The following is a 13,887-nucleotide window of genomic DNA, read 5'->3' on the forward strand; positions in this document are numbered from 1 at the left end:
TTCTCTATCTTTAAAATTGATCAACTTCTTTGATGATTGATTATTACTGAACATGATTCGAGTATAAATTTGGTGTTATAAAAATAATAAGGTTTTCACTTTTACTATAAAATACGCAGAACTGACGAAAATATCTTGCTAAGCCTCTATGTCTGACTACAATTTATTTTCTTGTGTCAAGATTAAATGACAGACTCTAAATTCTTTAAACATGTCTCGCAGACTAACTACATAATACTAGAAATAATGAAATTTAAAAGGAGATGGATGTCGGCAATAAAATGACACTTTTCAATTTCCTTGTTTGAAATTTTGACATTCTTTATTTTTACAAAGGAAAGAAATATAAATCTACACTGTCTGAGTTATATCATTACATTACCTTTACTTTGAATCACTTGATCACATTAAGAATGTTAGCTTAGGAAATATTGATACTATTTCATTTTCTGTAATTATATATTACAAAAAGTCTTATCTAAAAATTTGAAGAAGTGTACTTTAAAATATAGAAGTGTACTTTAAAATATTGATGGTGAAAAGAAGCTCTTTTTTCATTATCTTGTTTTGATATGCTCACCTGACCCAATCATGTTTGCCTGTTATCTGAAAAATAACTATAATAGATAAAGATAAAAGATGAATTACAATGTTTTATATTACCATTTTTTCTTGTTTCATTTTTACCTGTTATTTAAACTAGCCACCAAAGTTCAAATAAAGTGGATGTAAGAAATTATAGACAAGCTTAGGGCATTTAACAATGATATGATATTAGTTGCTATCGAATTTGAACTAGCTTTCATTTTATGAGTTCCTTACAGAGTCTACATGTTTATCAGTCAGGATTCACCTGATCTCGACCTTATTTCATAGATCAGTGATCAAGGTTAAAGTTAACGAGGTCAAGTCCGTTTCTCAGATACTAGAAGCAACAGATCAACTATATTTGGTGTATGGAATGGGTGAAAGGTCTAAATGCCGTATTGACAGATTGATCTTATCTTGACCTCATTTTCATTTTTTCATTTCGGGGCTGTTATAGCTTACTATACGGTATGGATTTTGCTCATTGTTGAAGGCTGCACGGTGACCTATAGTTGATAATTCATACGTCATTTGGTCTTTGATGGAGAGTTCTCTCATTGACAATCATCACAACTAATTCTTATATAAACCTTTTTTGTTTCGGAATTCTAAGGGGATCTTTTACCACAGTATAAGACCAAAATGATCGTTTAAACTGAATATCGTTTACTTTTATGTTTTGATTTGACCAATCGCTTCTGGTATTCACATGTATTATTTTATAAAAGGTAATTTGGTATTTTTACAATTTTACATTTTTCTCTGTTTTTATTGTCGAGCCTGCAACTTTTGTTGCAGAAAGCTCGACATAGGGATAGTGATCCGGCGGCGGCGGCGGTGTTAGCTCACTTCTTAAAAGCTATATATTTTAGAAGGTGGAAGACCTGGATGCTTCATATTTTGTATATAGATGCCTCATGTTACGAAGTTTCCGTCAGTCACATGTCCGTTGTCCTTGACCTGATTTTCATGGTTCAGTGACCACTTGAAAAAAAAGTTCAGATTTTTTGTAATGTTAAATTCTCTCTTACTGTAAGTAATAGGATAACTATATTTAGTATGTGCGTACCTTGCAAGGTCCTCATGCCCGTCAGACAGTTTTCACTTGACCTCGACCTCATTTCATGGATCAGTGAACAAGGTTAAGTTTTGGTGGTCAAGTCCATATCTCAGATACTATAAGCAATAGGTCTAGTACATTCGGTGTATGGAAGGACTGTAAGGTGTACATGTCCAACTGGCAGGTGTCATCTGACCTTGACCTCATTTTCATGGTTCAGTGGTTATAGTTAAGTTTTTGTGTTTTGGTCTGTTTTTCACATACTTTATGCAATAGGTTTACTATATTTGTTGTATGGAATGATTGTAAGGTGTACATGTCTAGCGGGCAGATGTCATCTGACCTTGACCTCATTTTCATGGTTCAGTGGTTATAAATAAATTTTTGTGTTTTGGTCTGTTTTTCTCATACTTTATGCAATAGGTTTACTATATTTGTTGTATGGAATGATTGTAAGGTGTACATGTCTAACAGGCAGATGTCATCTGACCTTGACCTCATTTTCATGGTTCAGTGGTCAAAGTTAAGTTTTTGAGTTTTGGTCTTTTTATCTAATACTATATGTCATAGGTCAACTATATTTGGTGTATGGAAATATTTTATGATCTATATGTCAGTCGTGAAGGTTTTATTGTCGAGCCTGCAACTTTTGTTGCAAAAGGCTCAACTTAGGGATAGTGATCCGGCAGCGGCGGTGTTAGCTAACTTGTTAAAAGGTTTATATTTTAGAAGGTGAAAGACCTGGATGCTTCATACTTTGTATATAGATGCCTCATGTTACGAAGTTTCCGTCAGTCACATGTCCATTGTCCTTGACCTCATTTTCATGGTTCAGTGACCACTTGAAAAAAAGTTCAATATTTTTGTAATGTTGAATTCTCTCTTATAAGTAATAGGATAACTATATTTAGTATGTGCGTACCTTGCAAGGTCCTCATGCCCGTCAGACAGTTTTCACTTGACCTCGACCTCATTTCATGGATCAGTGAACAAGGTTAAGTTTTGGTGGTCAAGTCCATATCTCAGATACTATAAGCAATAGGGCTAGTATATTTGTTGTATGGAAGGACTGGAAGGTGTACATGTCCAACTGGCAGGTGTCATCTGACCTTGACCTCATTTTCATGGTTCAGTGGTTATAGTTAAGTTTTTGTGTGTTTGGTCTGTTTTTCTCATACTTTATGCAATAGGTTTACTATATTTGTTGTATGGAATGATTGTAAGGTGTACATGTCTAGCGAGCAGATGTCATCTGACCTTGACCTCATTTTCATGGTTCAGTGGTCAAAGTTAAGTTTTGAAGTTTTGATCTTTTTATCTAATAATATATGCCAAAGGTCAACTATATTTGGTGTATGGAAATATTTTATGATCTATATGTCAGTCCCGCAGGTTTTATTTGACCATGACCTCAATTGCACGGTTCATTGGACAGTGTTAAAGGGAAACTTCGCCAAAAAATCATAAATTGATATTATGTCCATTCTGTATAAAAATGCTCAAATTTATAGATATTAAAGTTTTATTCCGCTAAATAAGAGATCACCATCGATTTTAAATTTTGAGTATCAGTTCTCTACTCTCCGCCATCTTGTCACCTTCTCCGATGAAAAATCCCGATATGTCAATAAACCACAAAGGAACAAAACTACAGTAAACGATGTAGTCGTAATTGCGTGTCGATATCTTGTCAATCGTACGGTTGTTTTATCTGACTGACTAACTTGATACGGAAAATGGTCTTACAAATGTATATTTTTAAATAACCATATAGTCTGTTATTTTTAAACTGATAATATTGTAATTAGTTAAAAAGTCAAAGTTCAAATCATAAAATGATAAATAAGTGTTCCGTGGAAATTGTTTTCGAAAATCAAATTCGTTCATAATTCTTTCAAGTAATAAACTTTATTTAAATAAATTCGGATCTTCCCTTATCTGATCACCAGCATGGCTAAAGGTATTACTCCCAAAGGTATTGGAAGGGGTGTAAGGTGACACGTCCAGGTATTCAATCGATTTCCTGTCCGGCGGGCTTGCAAGTTCATGCATCGTTTCACTTCTGTAGGTATTGATCAGTGTACACGACCGTTACTTATAACTTTCCATTTTGAACTATCAGGTGCATGTATAATATACATTTTTGTCTTGCGTGTCCGAAAGTGATATAATATACTAGTCATTACTGAACTCATACGCTTGTTTATAAATAACATTTCTGGTGTAAAGAATATTATTTATAAAAAAAAAAATAATACAAAAAAAAAAAAATTGAAGAAATACAAATCTATTTACATATTTTTCCAAGGGTTAATTTGGGAAAATGTAATATATACTCGTTGTCAATAGTTTAGGACAGATTGGAACATACCAGAATTATTGATCTAAAAAAATGTGCGCACTTGTCGACGATTCGTGTATACATACGCCTGGTAGAAAGTTACGGAACTATGGTCACTAGCGCAATTTAAAATATGTATACATTGAACATAAGAAAGAAACATACATTTTGTGTAAATTGTGGTAAAAGTTTTGTAAATAGACTAGTCCATGTATGCCAACAGTATGTAATCAACGAATTCGATAGACTATTGTATACCAAAAGAAGAAGAAGAAAAAAAAGAAACAATTTGATTTAAATACAGGTCAATTTATAACTTGCTTTGGTTCATCGAAGTTAAGAACATAGTAAACTCACAGATTTATATATCAATTAAATTGTTCTCGAATAAAGGACGAAATTCGTCATCATCACAATTGTTCCAACATTCATGTAAAATATATGCAACTGGACGTACACTAATAATCCCCAAGGAATGTGAATATTTTCTAGGAAAACTATTGAGTATCAATTTCGGGATTTATTTTCTTTCTTGATATTCAATGACAGCAATTTAAAGAATAAACTGCTTGTCGGATATTTGTCCGCTTTAGGGGTATTCTTGCAAGTTGAACAGACTTATAATAACATTCAAAAATAGGGAAAGATAACATTAAATTCGTTGTCTTTTAATTTTAAACATCGTTGATCAAATAGTTATTTAAGTATATATATACGTTGGGAGACGACGATTATTATAGTTGTCTCAGATTTTAATAAGGACGTTCCCCATTATGAATAAATTTGGTTGACGTTTATCACACTTCAAAAAAATATCTATTCGTAATTTTTCGATTCCATTACAAAAATATTTTTTTTTTATTCGTACATATTATATTCCGCTTCGGTAGAGTTATCTTCAGATAGTTTCATATCTATAATACTAAAATTACGAGGTCCAATTTGTCAGCCGTCATCGGGTAAAAACGACAAATCAAAGAATTCAACTCTATATATAACTAATATAGGACAATGGTATAGATTAAAAATTACACCACTCCAGACCCTTTTGTTTTCCACATAATTAATATTGCCAATAATTAACAAGTTCCGGGTCGAATCCGATACCGATACCAATAGTATATTCACCTGTTAGCTAATACCTTATCTGTACATTCCGCATTTGACAGGCGCACCACCAAACGGTGTATTTAGGATTTTGCTATATACACGGGTCATAATCAAAGGGCTGACACTACTAAATTCCGCATTTGACAGGCGCACCACCAAACGGTGTATTTAGGATTTTGCTATATACACGGGTGATAATCAAAGGGCTGACACTACTAAATTCAATCATTGTCAAATTGTTCCCTATTGTAGTTTTATTCAGCAATCAGCAAGACTTTCTAAGATAACTAATATAGGACAGTGCTGTTGATTAAAAAAATACTCAATTCCTGGATAGCCAGGACCTTTTGTTTTCCAAATAATTAATATTACCAATAATTGATAAGTTCCAAGTCGACGGGTTCAAACAGAAAGATTTGAAAGCAGAGAAAACTGTGTATCTTATAATCGACATGACTTTATCAGATGACAATACCAATTACTAAAATAAGGCTAAGGCATAGTTATATACTTTAATTCAGTCACGGACCCGCGATATCACGGGTGTGTACTTGTATTAATTAATACATGGCTTTCAAAAGTCTAAATGTAAGTGTTCTCGTACATTTTTTCGCCTAATAAAGACAAATAAAAATGATTTAGTAAAGCTATTTCTAATTTCTAAGTCCCCCTTTTTTATGAGACATAAATCAAGGACAAGACTTGTATATCATTTCATTCTGACATATGAATTAAGTTTCCCGTCTTTAACCGAAAATTGTGTATTTCTTAGTAAATTAACTTATTTGAATTCAAATAAATAATAGCACCAAATTTATAATTAAATAATTCCACGGCGACCAATTTTTATTTGTCACCAACTTGAATATGTATTTTTAATGTGTGTATTAAATGCTACCACTGATCCGAATAGACAGTCACACCTGGCAAGGTGTGCCCTAGAGGCGTGGTTAAATACCGAAGTGCAAATAACAATTTACCTTTCAACAAGCCATCTACGAGTATTGCCACAGAACCGTGAATACACACATCGTATAAACCTAGCCATAGCAGAGATAGTAAAAGGTCAATAATAGTACACCAACATATTGTCTTTACAGATTATTGTACTTTAATTTGTTCACCTTATCAGTCCGAAAATGCATTTATTAAAAATAAATTTATAACTTTTTGTGTTGTCTACAAAAATAATTCGAATATATACGTTTAACATAGATAATTTATCTCACGAATGAGTACAATTGAACGTCTGTGCGTTTTATCTTCTTATTATCGGATGGTTATTAGATAAAGCATAAGTCATCGGCGCGCTTACGATTACGTTAAAATATGATTAAAAACCAAGACTTTTAATGATTGTATTTTAAATCCCGGCATGCAAAAATCAGGAGAAAACGTCACGACCTACAGGAAGTAGTTGATATTTTTTCATTAATTATTGAATTTCTCCTTTATTACTGCACATATAGCGATAAAACTTTGTGAATATATATATTATGTCATAATGAACATATTTAAACCATAAGTAAAAAATCGTGAATTTTCCCTTTAAGTTTTTGTGTTTTGGTCTATTTTTCTTAAACTATAAGTAATAGGTCAAATATATATTTGTTGTATGGAAGCATTGTTAGCTGTACATGTCTGACTGGCATGGTTCATCTGACCTTGACCTCATTTTCATGGTTCATTGGTCTTTGTTTAACTATCTTGTATAATGTTAAGTTTATGTGACAGTTGTAATAACGCTTTATACTTAGGACTATCAACATAATATCAATGATTAGTAAAGAAGGCGAGACATTTCAGTGTGTGCACTCTTGTTACATCAAATTAATACAGGCACTCATATTTTTGAAACACAAGACAATTCGTAAAGGGAAGTGTTTTTCTTTCTTTGTTGCAGGCGTATTACATCGGCTTATATTTCCAGGAAAGCCTAAGATAGATAGAAGATCTTGTAAAAATACTTGTTTTGATACAGTTTTTAGAGGTAAGAAAGTTAGTAAGTCTTGTTCTATTTATATTTTACATGTATATGATTGTGGGAAAATAGATAAAATTGAGAATGGAAATCGGGAATGTGCCAAAGACAAGCAACCCGACCAAAGGACAGAAAACAACAGAAGGCCACCAATTAGATGTACATTATAATATCTCGGATATAAAAAGATAATACCCAAATGAAGTTCAGCCGACTGTGCGAAGGCTGCATAGCCAGTCAATATCATCAAGTTCATTCGTTGGGCGTTAAATCGCATCTGAAAACGTTATCAAACAATAATTATCATTTAGTCCAATGTCTAAGATAACGCCTTATTAAACACTAACAGTGAAATTACAAAACACCTAAGAGACTACCACTGGTAGTTCTAATTTCTTATCTTCGGATAGCAGAGGCTGTTAATCAAATAATGTATAACATTAAGTAATAATTGCATCATTCACACATTAAACCGAAATTGTGTAAGAAATTATTTGATTTACCAACAAAAGTTTCAAAATCCTTAATTGGTTCATTTTTTAGTGATGCGCCAACCGATATGTTCCTGATTAAACATTTTGAAGGCTTATTCCCAGTATAATTTCACTTATCCGAGTTATTGAGACTTCATTGTCCGTTTCTCAACATAAATATCTTATAAAACCAATATAACAAATGAAACTTGACGTCAGCATATTATCATGTTATAAAATATTATACTAAGCTTAGTGCAGATCGTGTTGCTTGCAAAATAAGTTTCGAATTTATGACCCAATATATGTAGCATTTCACATAAGAAAATTCCTGTACCAAGCCAAGATTTGACAGTTGTTAAATAAAGCCAACAGTAGTATACCGCTGTTCAAAAGTCATAAATCGATTGAGAGAAAACAAATCCGGGTTTCAAACTAAAACTGAGGTTATCCATTTGTTTGATGTGTATGAGCTTTTTTTAATTTTGCCATTTGATTAGAGACTTTCTGTTTTGAATTTTCTTCGGAGTTGATATTTTTTGTGATTTTACTTTTCACTAAAAATACTCAACCAACAACAACTTTCTTATACATGTACATGCTTTTTATTGTTTATTCTTAATCAATGTAAAATAACAGAACTATTTTTTTTATTTGTAGGTATTTACGAGAGTCCAGGCAAATCTGGTTATAAACACGTATATTTCAATGTTACATGGCAAACTTATCGAATATGGATATTTACTGTGTTATTTATTCTTATGGCATATGAGAGTTTAAAGTACGTAGTTGGAGTCATATCTAACAAGTCTTTGCGAAAATCTATGTTTGTATTGTTTCTTGCGAATGTATATCCTCATTATTACTCTTGGTGGTCATATTTCAGCTATTACAATGAGGACTTTTATGACTACTACAGTCATCATATGTTATTTACAATCACGGAAATTGTAGCAACGTGTTTGGTTCTAAACTTATGTGATAACAATAATCCGATTGTATCCTGGAAGATTTTGGCTATTGTCAGTATAAATACGATGCATATTTGCATTGCTGGAACGGATCAGTTCATTGCACATGTAATAAGAGGAAAAGGAACAGATTTTCAAAATGTCCGAAACATAGCTTTAATGTTTCCGGATTTGCTTCATGTTATGATACCATTGCTGGTGTTGTTTATCCACGCTAAACAAAATAATAAACTCTTACGAGAACTCTGTTTTAAAGAAGAGGTTTTCCTGTGTGTTGTATTTATTTGTATGGGAACTCTGTTTGGGAAAATTTTATAGATATGTCTCGCAACAAATCTGTATAGAAGGATTAAGCATTTTAAGTGTTGAGGTAAACAATTCTATCAATGAATGCGTTTAGTAACTAATGACATATTTGATTTTGTTCTTTTATTTTGTTTGTGTTCAATACATTTTTTTTTCTGTTAATAAAACATTAGAATGACAATTTATTCGTCGAGTGCAAAATCCTGAATAAATAACGGGAATAATAAATGTATTTAGGTTGTGATTTGCATAAACCTTTACCTGAGTTCAATAGAGACTGTTAATTCGTTGTAAAAATGAAAACAAGGCCAGAAATACATTTATCAGAATGAATATAGTGCTGCTCAATTTTCATCTTTTTGAATTAAAATCTGTTCCATGTCACTCGTCAATAAATGATATTTAAAAACAATTGTCTAATTTTTCTGGTAAAATGGCTATGTGTTGTCGAGCAATGCATACGGGTTTTAGATTTATATAGTTGAACATAACTTTACAATTTTCTTTTAAAGGGGCACTAGATACGAGATGCATATAAAATCTAATATCTTTTTTTTTTTGCTCAATCAATAATGAAATGCAAATAGTGAAATAAAAATTTGCTTTTAGCAGCCAGTATGGTTCAATTTTGTCAAAATTAGCTACAAACATTGATTATGAATTTTTCATTTGCAAGTGAACAATTCGACCTCATTGAATCCGTATTCATGTGAACTTCAATTTAACCCCTTAGCTTGAGATGGAAAACACGTGAATTGTATGTGTAAGGTTATTTAAAGGAAAAGAATGTCAACATTGAAAGTGAAACAAAGATAAATCATTTGATTGACTGATTAGATTCACAAAGAATTCATTCTTATACAGGTAAAAACGATGATAAACATTTATTTCACATCTATAATATGAAATAAAATAGACCTAAAATAAGCCAACAGCACGAGTTTGCTTAATCTATTTATATCTATATTTATGTTTACATCGCTTATATAGTCATCATATGACTTTAGAGGTCAACTCGATAATTAATTAGATGGCATCTGGACTAAAATACAAACGAATCAAAGCTACATATGTTCATGCTCGTACCCTTTTTATTATTTATTTTAGATTTTTAATAGTTTGGATAAATGTTTTACATTGTTATAAATAAAATATAAGAATTTGATTAAAATCGGTGAACATGAATTTGACAGCTAGTGCCCTTTAAACACAATGATCTAGATAGAATCAACATTTCAATTGAGGAATAATAAATAAGTCTTTTTCCAAAAATGAAAGGGCAGCAAAATATTAAATCGTAAAAACAGTTGTTATTGCTGGAAATTGTCAATGATTTATTTTGCAATGTGTTGAATTTTATTGCTTATACACAGAACAAACGTAGCACCTACCAATTGTATTTGTCATTTATATTCTGCATCTCCAGAATTTATACATTTTTCATATCGAGAATAGTCATGGAAATAAACACCGTTATTTATAACAATTTATTGATTATACTTTGGGGTTTCTCATATCGTAGTTGACTATTCGATTCTTTTAAAAATAATATTAACTGAACACAAAACCCTTTTCAATAAGATGAAATTGCGTTCCCTTGTTCAATTTGCAGCAGTCCTTTTGCGCCAATTACTGTTTTTCAGGGGGGTGTCTTCAACCTATGCCAACATTGGATTAATATATATTCAATCTATGCCTACAAACAAAATACAATAGGCGTTGCTTTAACAATTACTAATTAATAAAAGGTAAAATACAGTCAGTCTTTTTAAGCATTAAAATATTACTATTTGAAAATTAAAAAAAAAAGAATAAAATGTGTGCAAATGTGTGTTGTTACTATGTAACAACCTTAGGCAATTGTTTATCATTTGTACCGAGTGTGGACAAAAGATTTGCCGTAGGGAAACTTTTATAAATTAAAGATTGGGGGATGTTAGGGTCATCTCATCCCAACCTTTGACCTCAATCAAAAAATTGCCGAAACTTTACCCACCTGGTTCTTGGGTCCAGTCAACCTTTGTCAATATTGTAGGATTCAATAATGAACGTTCACAATAGATATTTTACACAAGTTAGTATTTATGGGGAAACAAGTAAATTTATCAAAAATACAGAACCATTGTAAAATAGTACTATGTACAGTATAGTCATGACAGTCAGTATTTCTATGTACTTGAAGGAATCTATTTGAAACAAGAGGCTGTCAGAGGGACATCAAACCGGATACATTTATTTGTGTCCTGGCATCTTTCAATATCACAAGGACCATAACTCTTGAACGATAAAGTCAAAATCGTAATTATTGAACTTGACCTCAATTTTGTCACCAGTAATAACATACTTAAATTTGAACAGCTTAAGTTGAACGGTTCATGAGTAAATGCACGGACAGGACTGGAAATGCCATTTTTCAGTCTTTCAAGAATCATAACTCCTGAACGATAAAAGTAAAAATCGTCATTATTGAACTTGACCTCCATTTTGTTGTCAATAACAACATATTAAAAATTTAAAAACTTTGTTTGAGCGGTTCATGAGTAAATGCATGGACACCATATGGTTGCCGCCCGCCCACCCTACCGCCCGTCGTACATCCCCAAATCAATAACCGACATTTTTGTCACAAAAATCCGGTTAATAAAATTAAATGTTTTTATTGAAGATTTTGTATAATTTATTAGATTAACACTGGTTTATATTTCATATTAACACTTATTTTCCATTTTTTTAATATATTAATTTTATATTAATTCCTAATGAAAAAGCCACCTCAACAAATACAGTTATACCTACATTTTTACTGTTACATGCAATAACAAAAATGGTATTAAAAACTTAGTTTAAACTTGTTGTAAATTGATTAGCTCCTGATTAATTTATGTTGTTATAATGTTTAATCCGTTACAAATTATTCAACCTATGCCAACATTTTTTCATATAATTTTATACTTAAATTTCAAAATGTTGGAATAAGTTGAATGAACCTTTCAGGGGTATCATTTGCGCCAAATTTTGTTTTCCAAAAGTATCAATTGCGCCATTATTCGGAACCCATTTGTGGTACAATCTTCTGATTGAACACAAAGAAGTTCCATATCAATACAATAAACCTTATTATAGTTTTCGATTTTTTTTTTGTCAACAAAAAGTTAACTTCAAGCAAAACTGAATGATAAGCGACAGACTCAAGCCGTAAAACCTCTAAACTGGAAACATAAAAAGTAAACAAAACGTGAAAAATAGACCTGTGTACCCTTTTCGACGTATAAATTTCGGATGCGAGATTGTTGATTCAAACTGAAGTAATTAAATATACGCTACAGGTTCACGAACACTCATGCTACACTTATCTACAAAGTTTAACACAAAAATGTTGGTGGTCTACCTCTATGAGAAATATATATCGTTGTTTACGCTACAGGTTTACGAACACTCATGCTACACTTATCTACAAAGTTTAACACAAAAATGTTGGTGGTCTACCTCTATGAAAAATATATATCGTTGTTTCATAAGACAGATAAACCCAAACAAAATCGTTTTTGTTTGTGTGTGAGGAATTGCAACTAATGTAAAGTTCTTTAAATGTTTCAAGTATTCACAGTTCACTTATAAAACCATAACCTCTAACTTACTAAGGAGGAAATCCTTGAAAATTTATAGTATGTTTAATTACGCTATATTTATTGTGTTTGTTGAATTTATATTTCAACAGATATTAATGTTGGTACTAATTGTGCACCCATACTGACTGACTAGTTTTTGTTACCACACGAAGCAGAATTCATATAGAATCTATTGCTTATTCGTTTATGACTTATGAATATGACGATCTTTTCGGTAATTGTAACCTCTTTTCCCACTGTACGGACTTCATAAACAAGAGTATTTATGTGTTTGAGCTTTTGATTTAGTCACTTAATAAGGGACTTTCCGTTATGAATTTTCCTCAGAGTTCGGTATTTGTGTGATTTTACTTTTTTCTCCTTACACAGAAAAATCTCCAACAGATTGATTTAGAAGAACAATTGAAGAATGCACTACAAGCTGGACATCTGTGTAAAGCTACTAGCAACATCTGTTAGTTATTTTAAAAATTTAGATACCAGAATAGTATTCTGATCTGTTATTTAACCGACTCTTTTTCATTCCCGTTTTTTACCTTTTGACAGAACGTGGATTCGATCGACCGGTGGTGTAAGCAAAAGCAGGAGACGCTTATCCTGTCGACGCATCCATTTTGTCATCAAAAAGTCAACTTTATAGATTACTGGGCGAAATAACTAACTGGAAACATTAATATACTGTCGAATTCAGTCGAGTGTTGTGCCAAAAAATAGAAGGGAAAAACGTCAAAGAAAAGACTTATTCAGGTTTTGAATTTGCCATTTGAATAAGGACTTTCCGTTTTGAATTTTTCTCGAATTTCGGTATTTGTGGTTTTACTTGATTCGTATGGATTATGGTTGTTAACTGGTTTATATAGAAACAAAAGTATCAAGAAATTTAAAGGTCTGTGAAGACTCATGCTACACCTATTTTCTATAAGTATTGAAAATTCACTTATAAAACCATTACATATTCTTACGACACGGACTAAGGAGAACATCCTGAACAATTTATAGTGTGTACAATCAGCATGCATGGAGTTTAAGGTCTCGATTACGGTAGACATGGCTGACCAATAAGACGTATTTGTTAAAAGATACTCGCAATCTTTTTTTGTGTTTTGAGATATTAACTAACCGGAAGAGTACTATGTTGATTAACCGCGTGTGTTCTATTCCCGATTGTGAAATTTTGACTGAATGTGTATTCGCTTGGCGGATGATGTAAGCAATAACGGGTGACGCTTTGCTCTTTTGGAAGATTTTGAGATTTCTTCTGTTTTGTTTAGTAGCGCGATTTGTATCGTCTTAATCAATTTATGAGACGTGAACATCGATCGACTGCTGTTGCTTTAATTTATGTTCCTCTACAAATTCAATTAAAAATGATGTATTGGTATTCCTTTTCTGTACAGGATACCCAAAATTTCGATAGTGTCCCTGTGA

The 13,887-nt window shown here is 32.0% G+C and overlaps 1 protein-coding gene across 2 annotated transcripts in view; it reads left to right on the plus strand.

Annotated features, from left to right (window-relative positions):
- Positions 1 to 9,011, plus strand: part of LOC143067379 (uncharacterized) — a 39,376-nt gene extending 30,365 nt beyond the window's left edge. For both annotated transcript variants that reach the window (XM_076240602.1, XM_076240604.1), the window contains exons 3-4: positions 7,003 to 7,089; positions 8,214 to 9,011. In XM_076240602.1, coding sequence (XP_076096717.1) covers positions 7,003 to 7,089; positions 8,214 to 8,842 — 716 coding nt within the window. In that variant the 3' untranslated portion in view covers positions 8,843 to 9,011. The remainder of the gene's footprint in view (positions 1 to 7,002; positions 7,090 to 8,213) is intronic.
- Positions 9,012 to 13,887: the final 4,876 nt, after the last annotated feature.

The sequence above is a fragment of the Mytilus galloprovincialis genome, chromosome 3, assembly GCF_965363235.1.
Source record: "Mytilus galloprovincialis chromosome 3, xbMytGall1.hap1.1, whole genome shotgun sequence".
Lineage (NCBI taxonomy): Eukaryota > Metazoa > Mollusca > Bivalvia > Mytilida > Mytilidae > Mytilus > Mytilus galloprovincialis.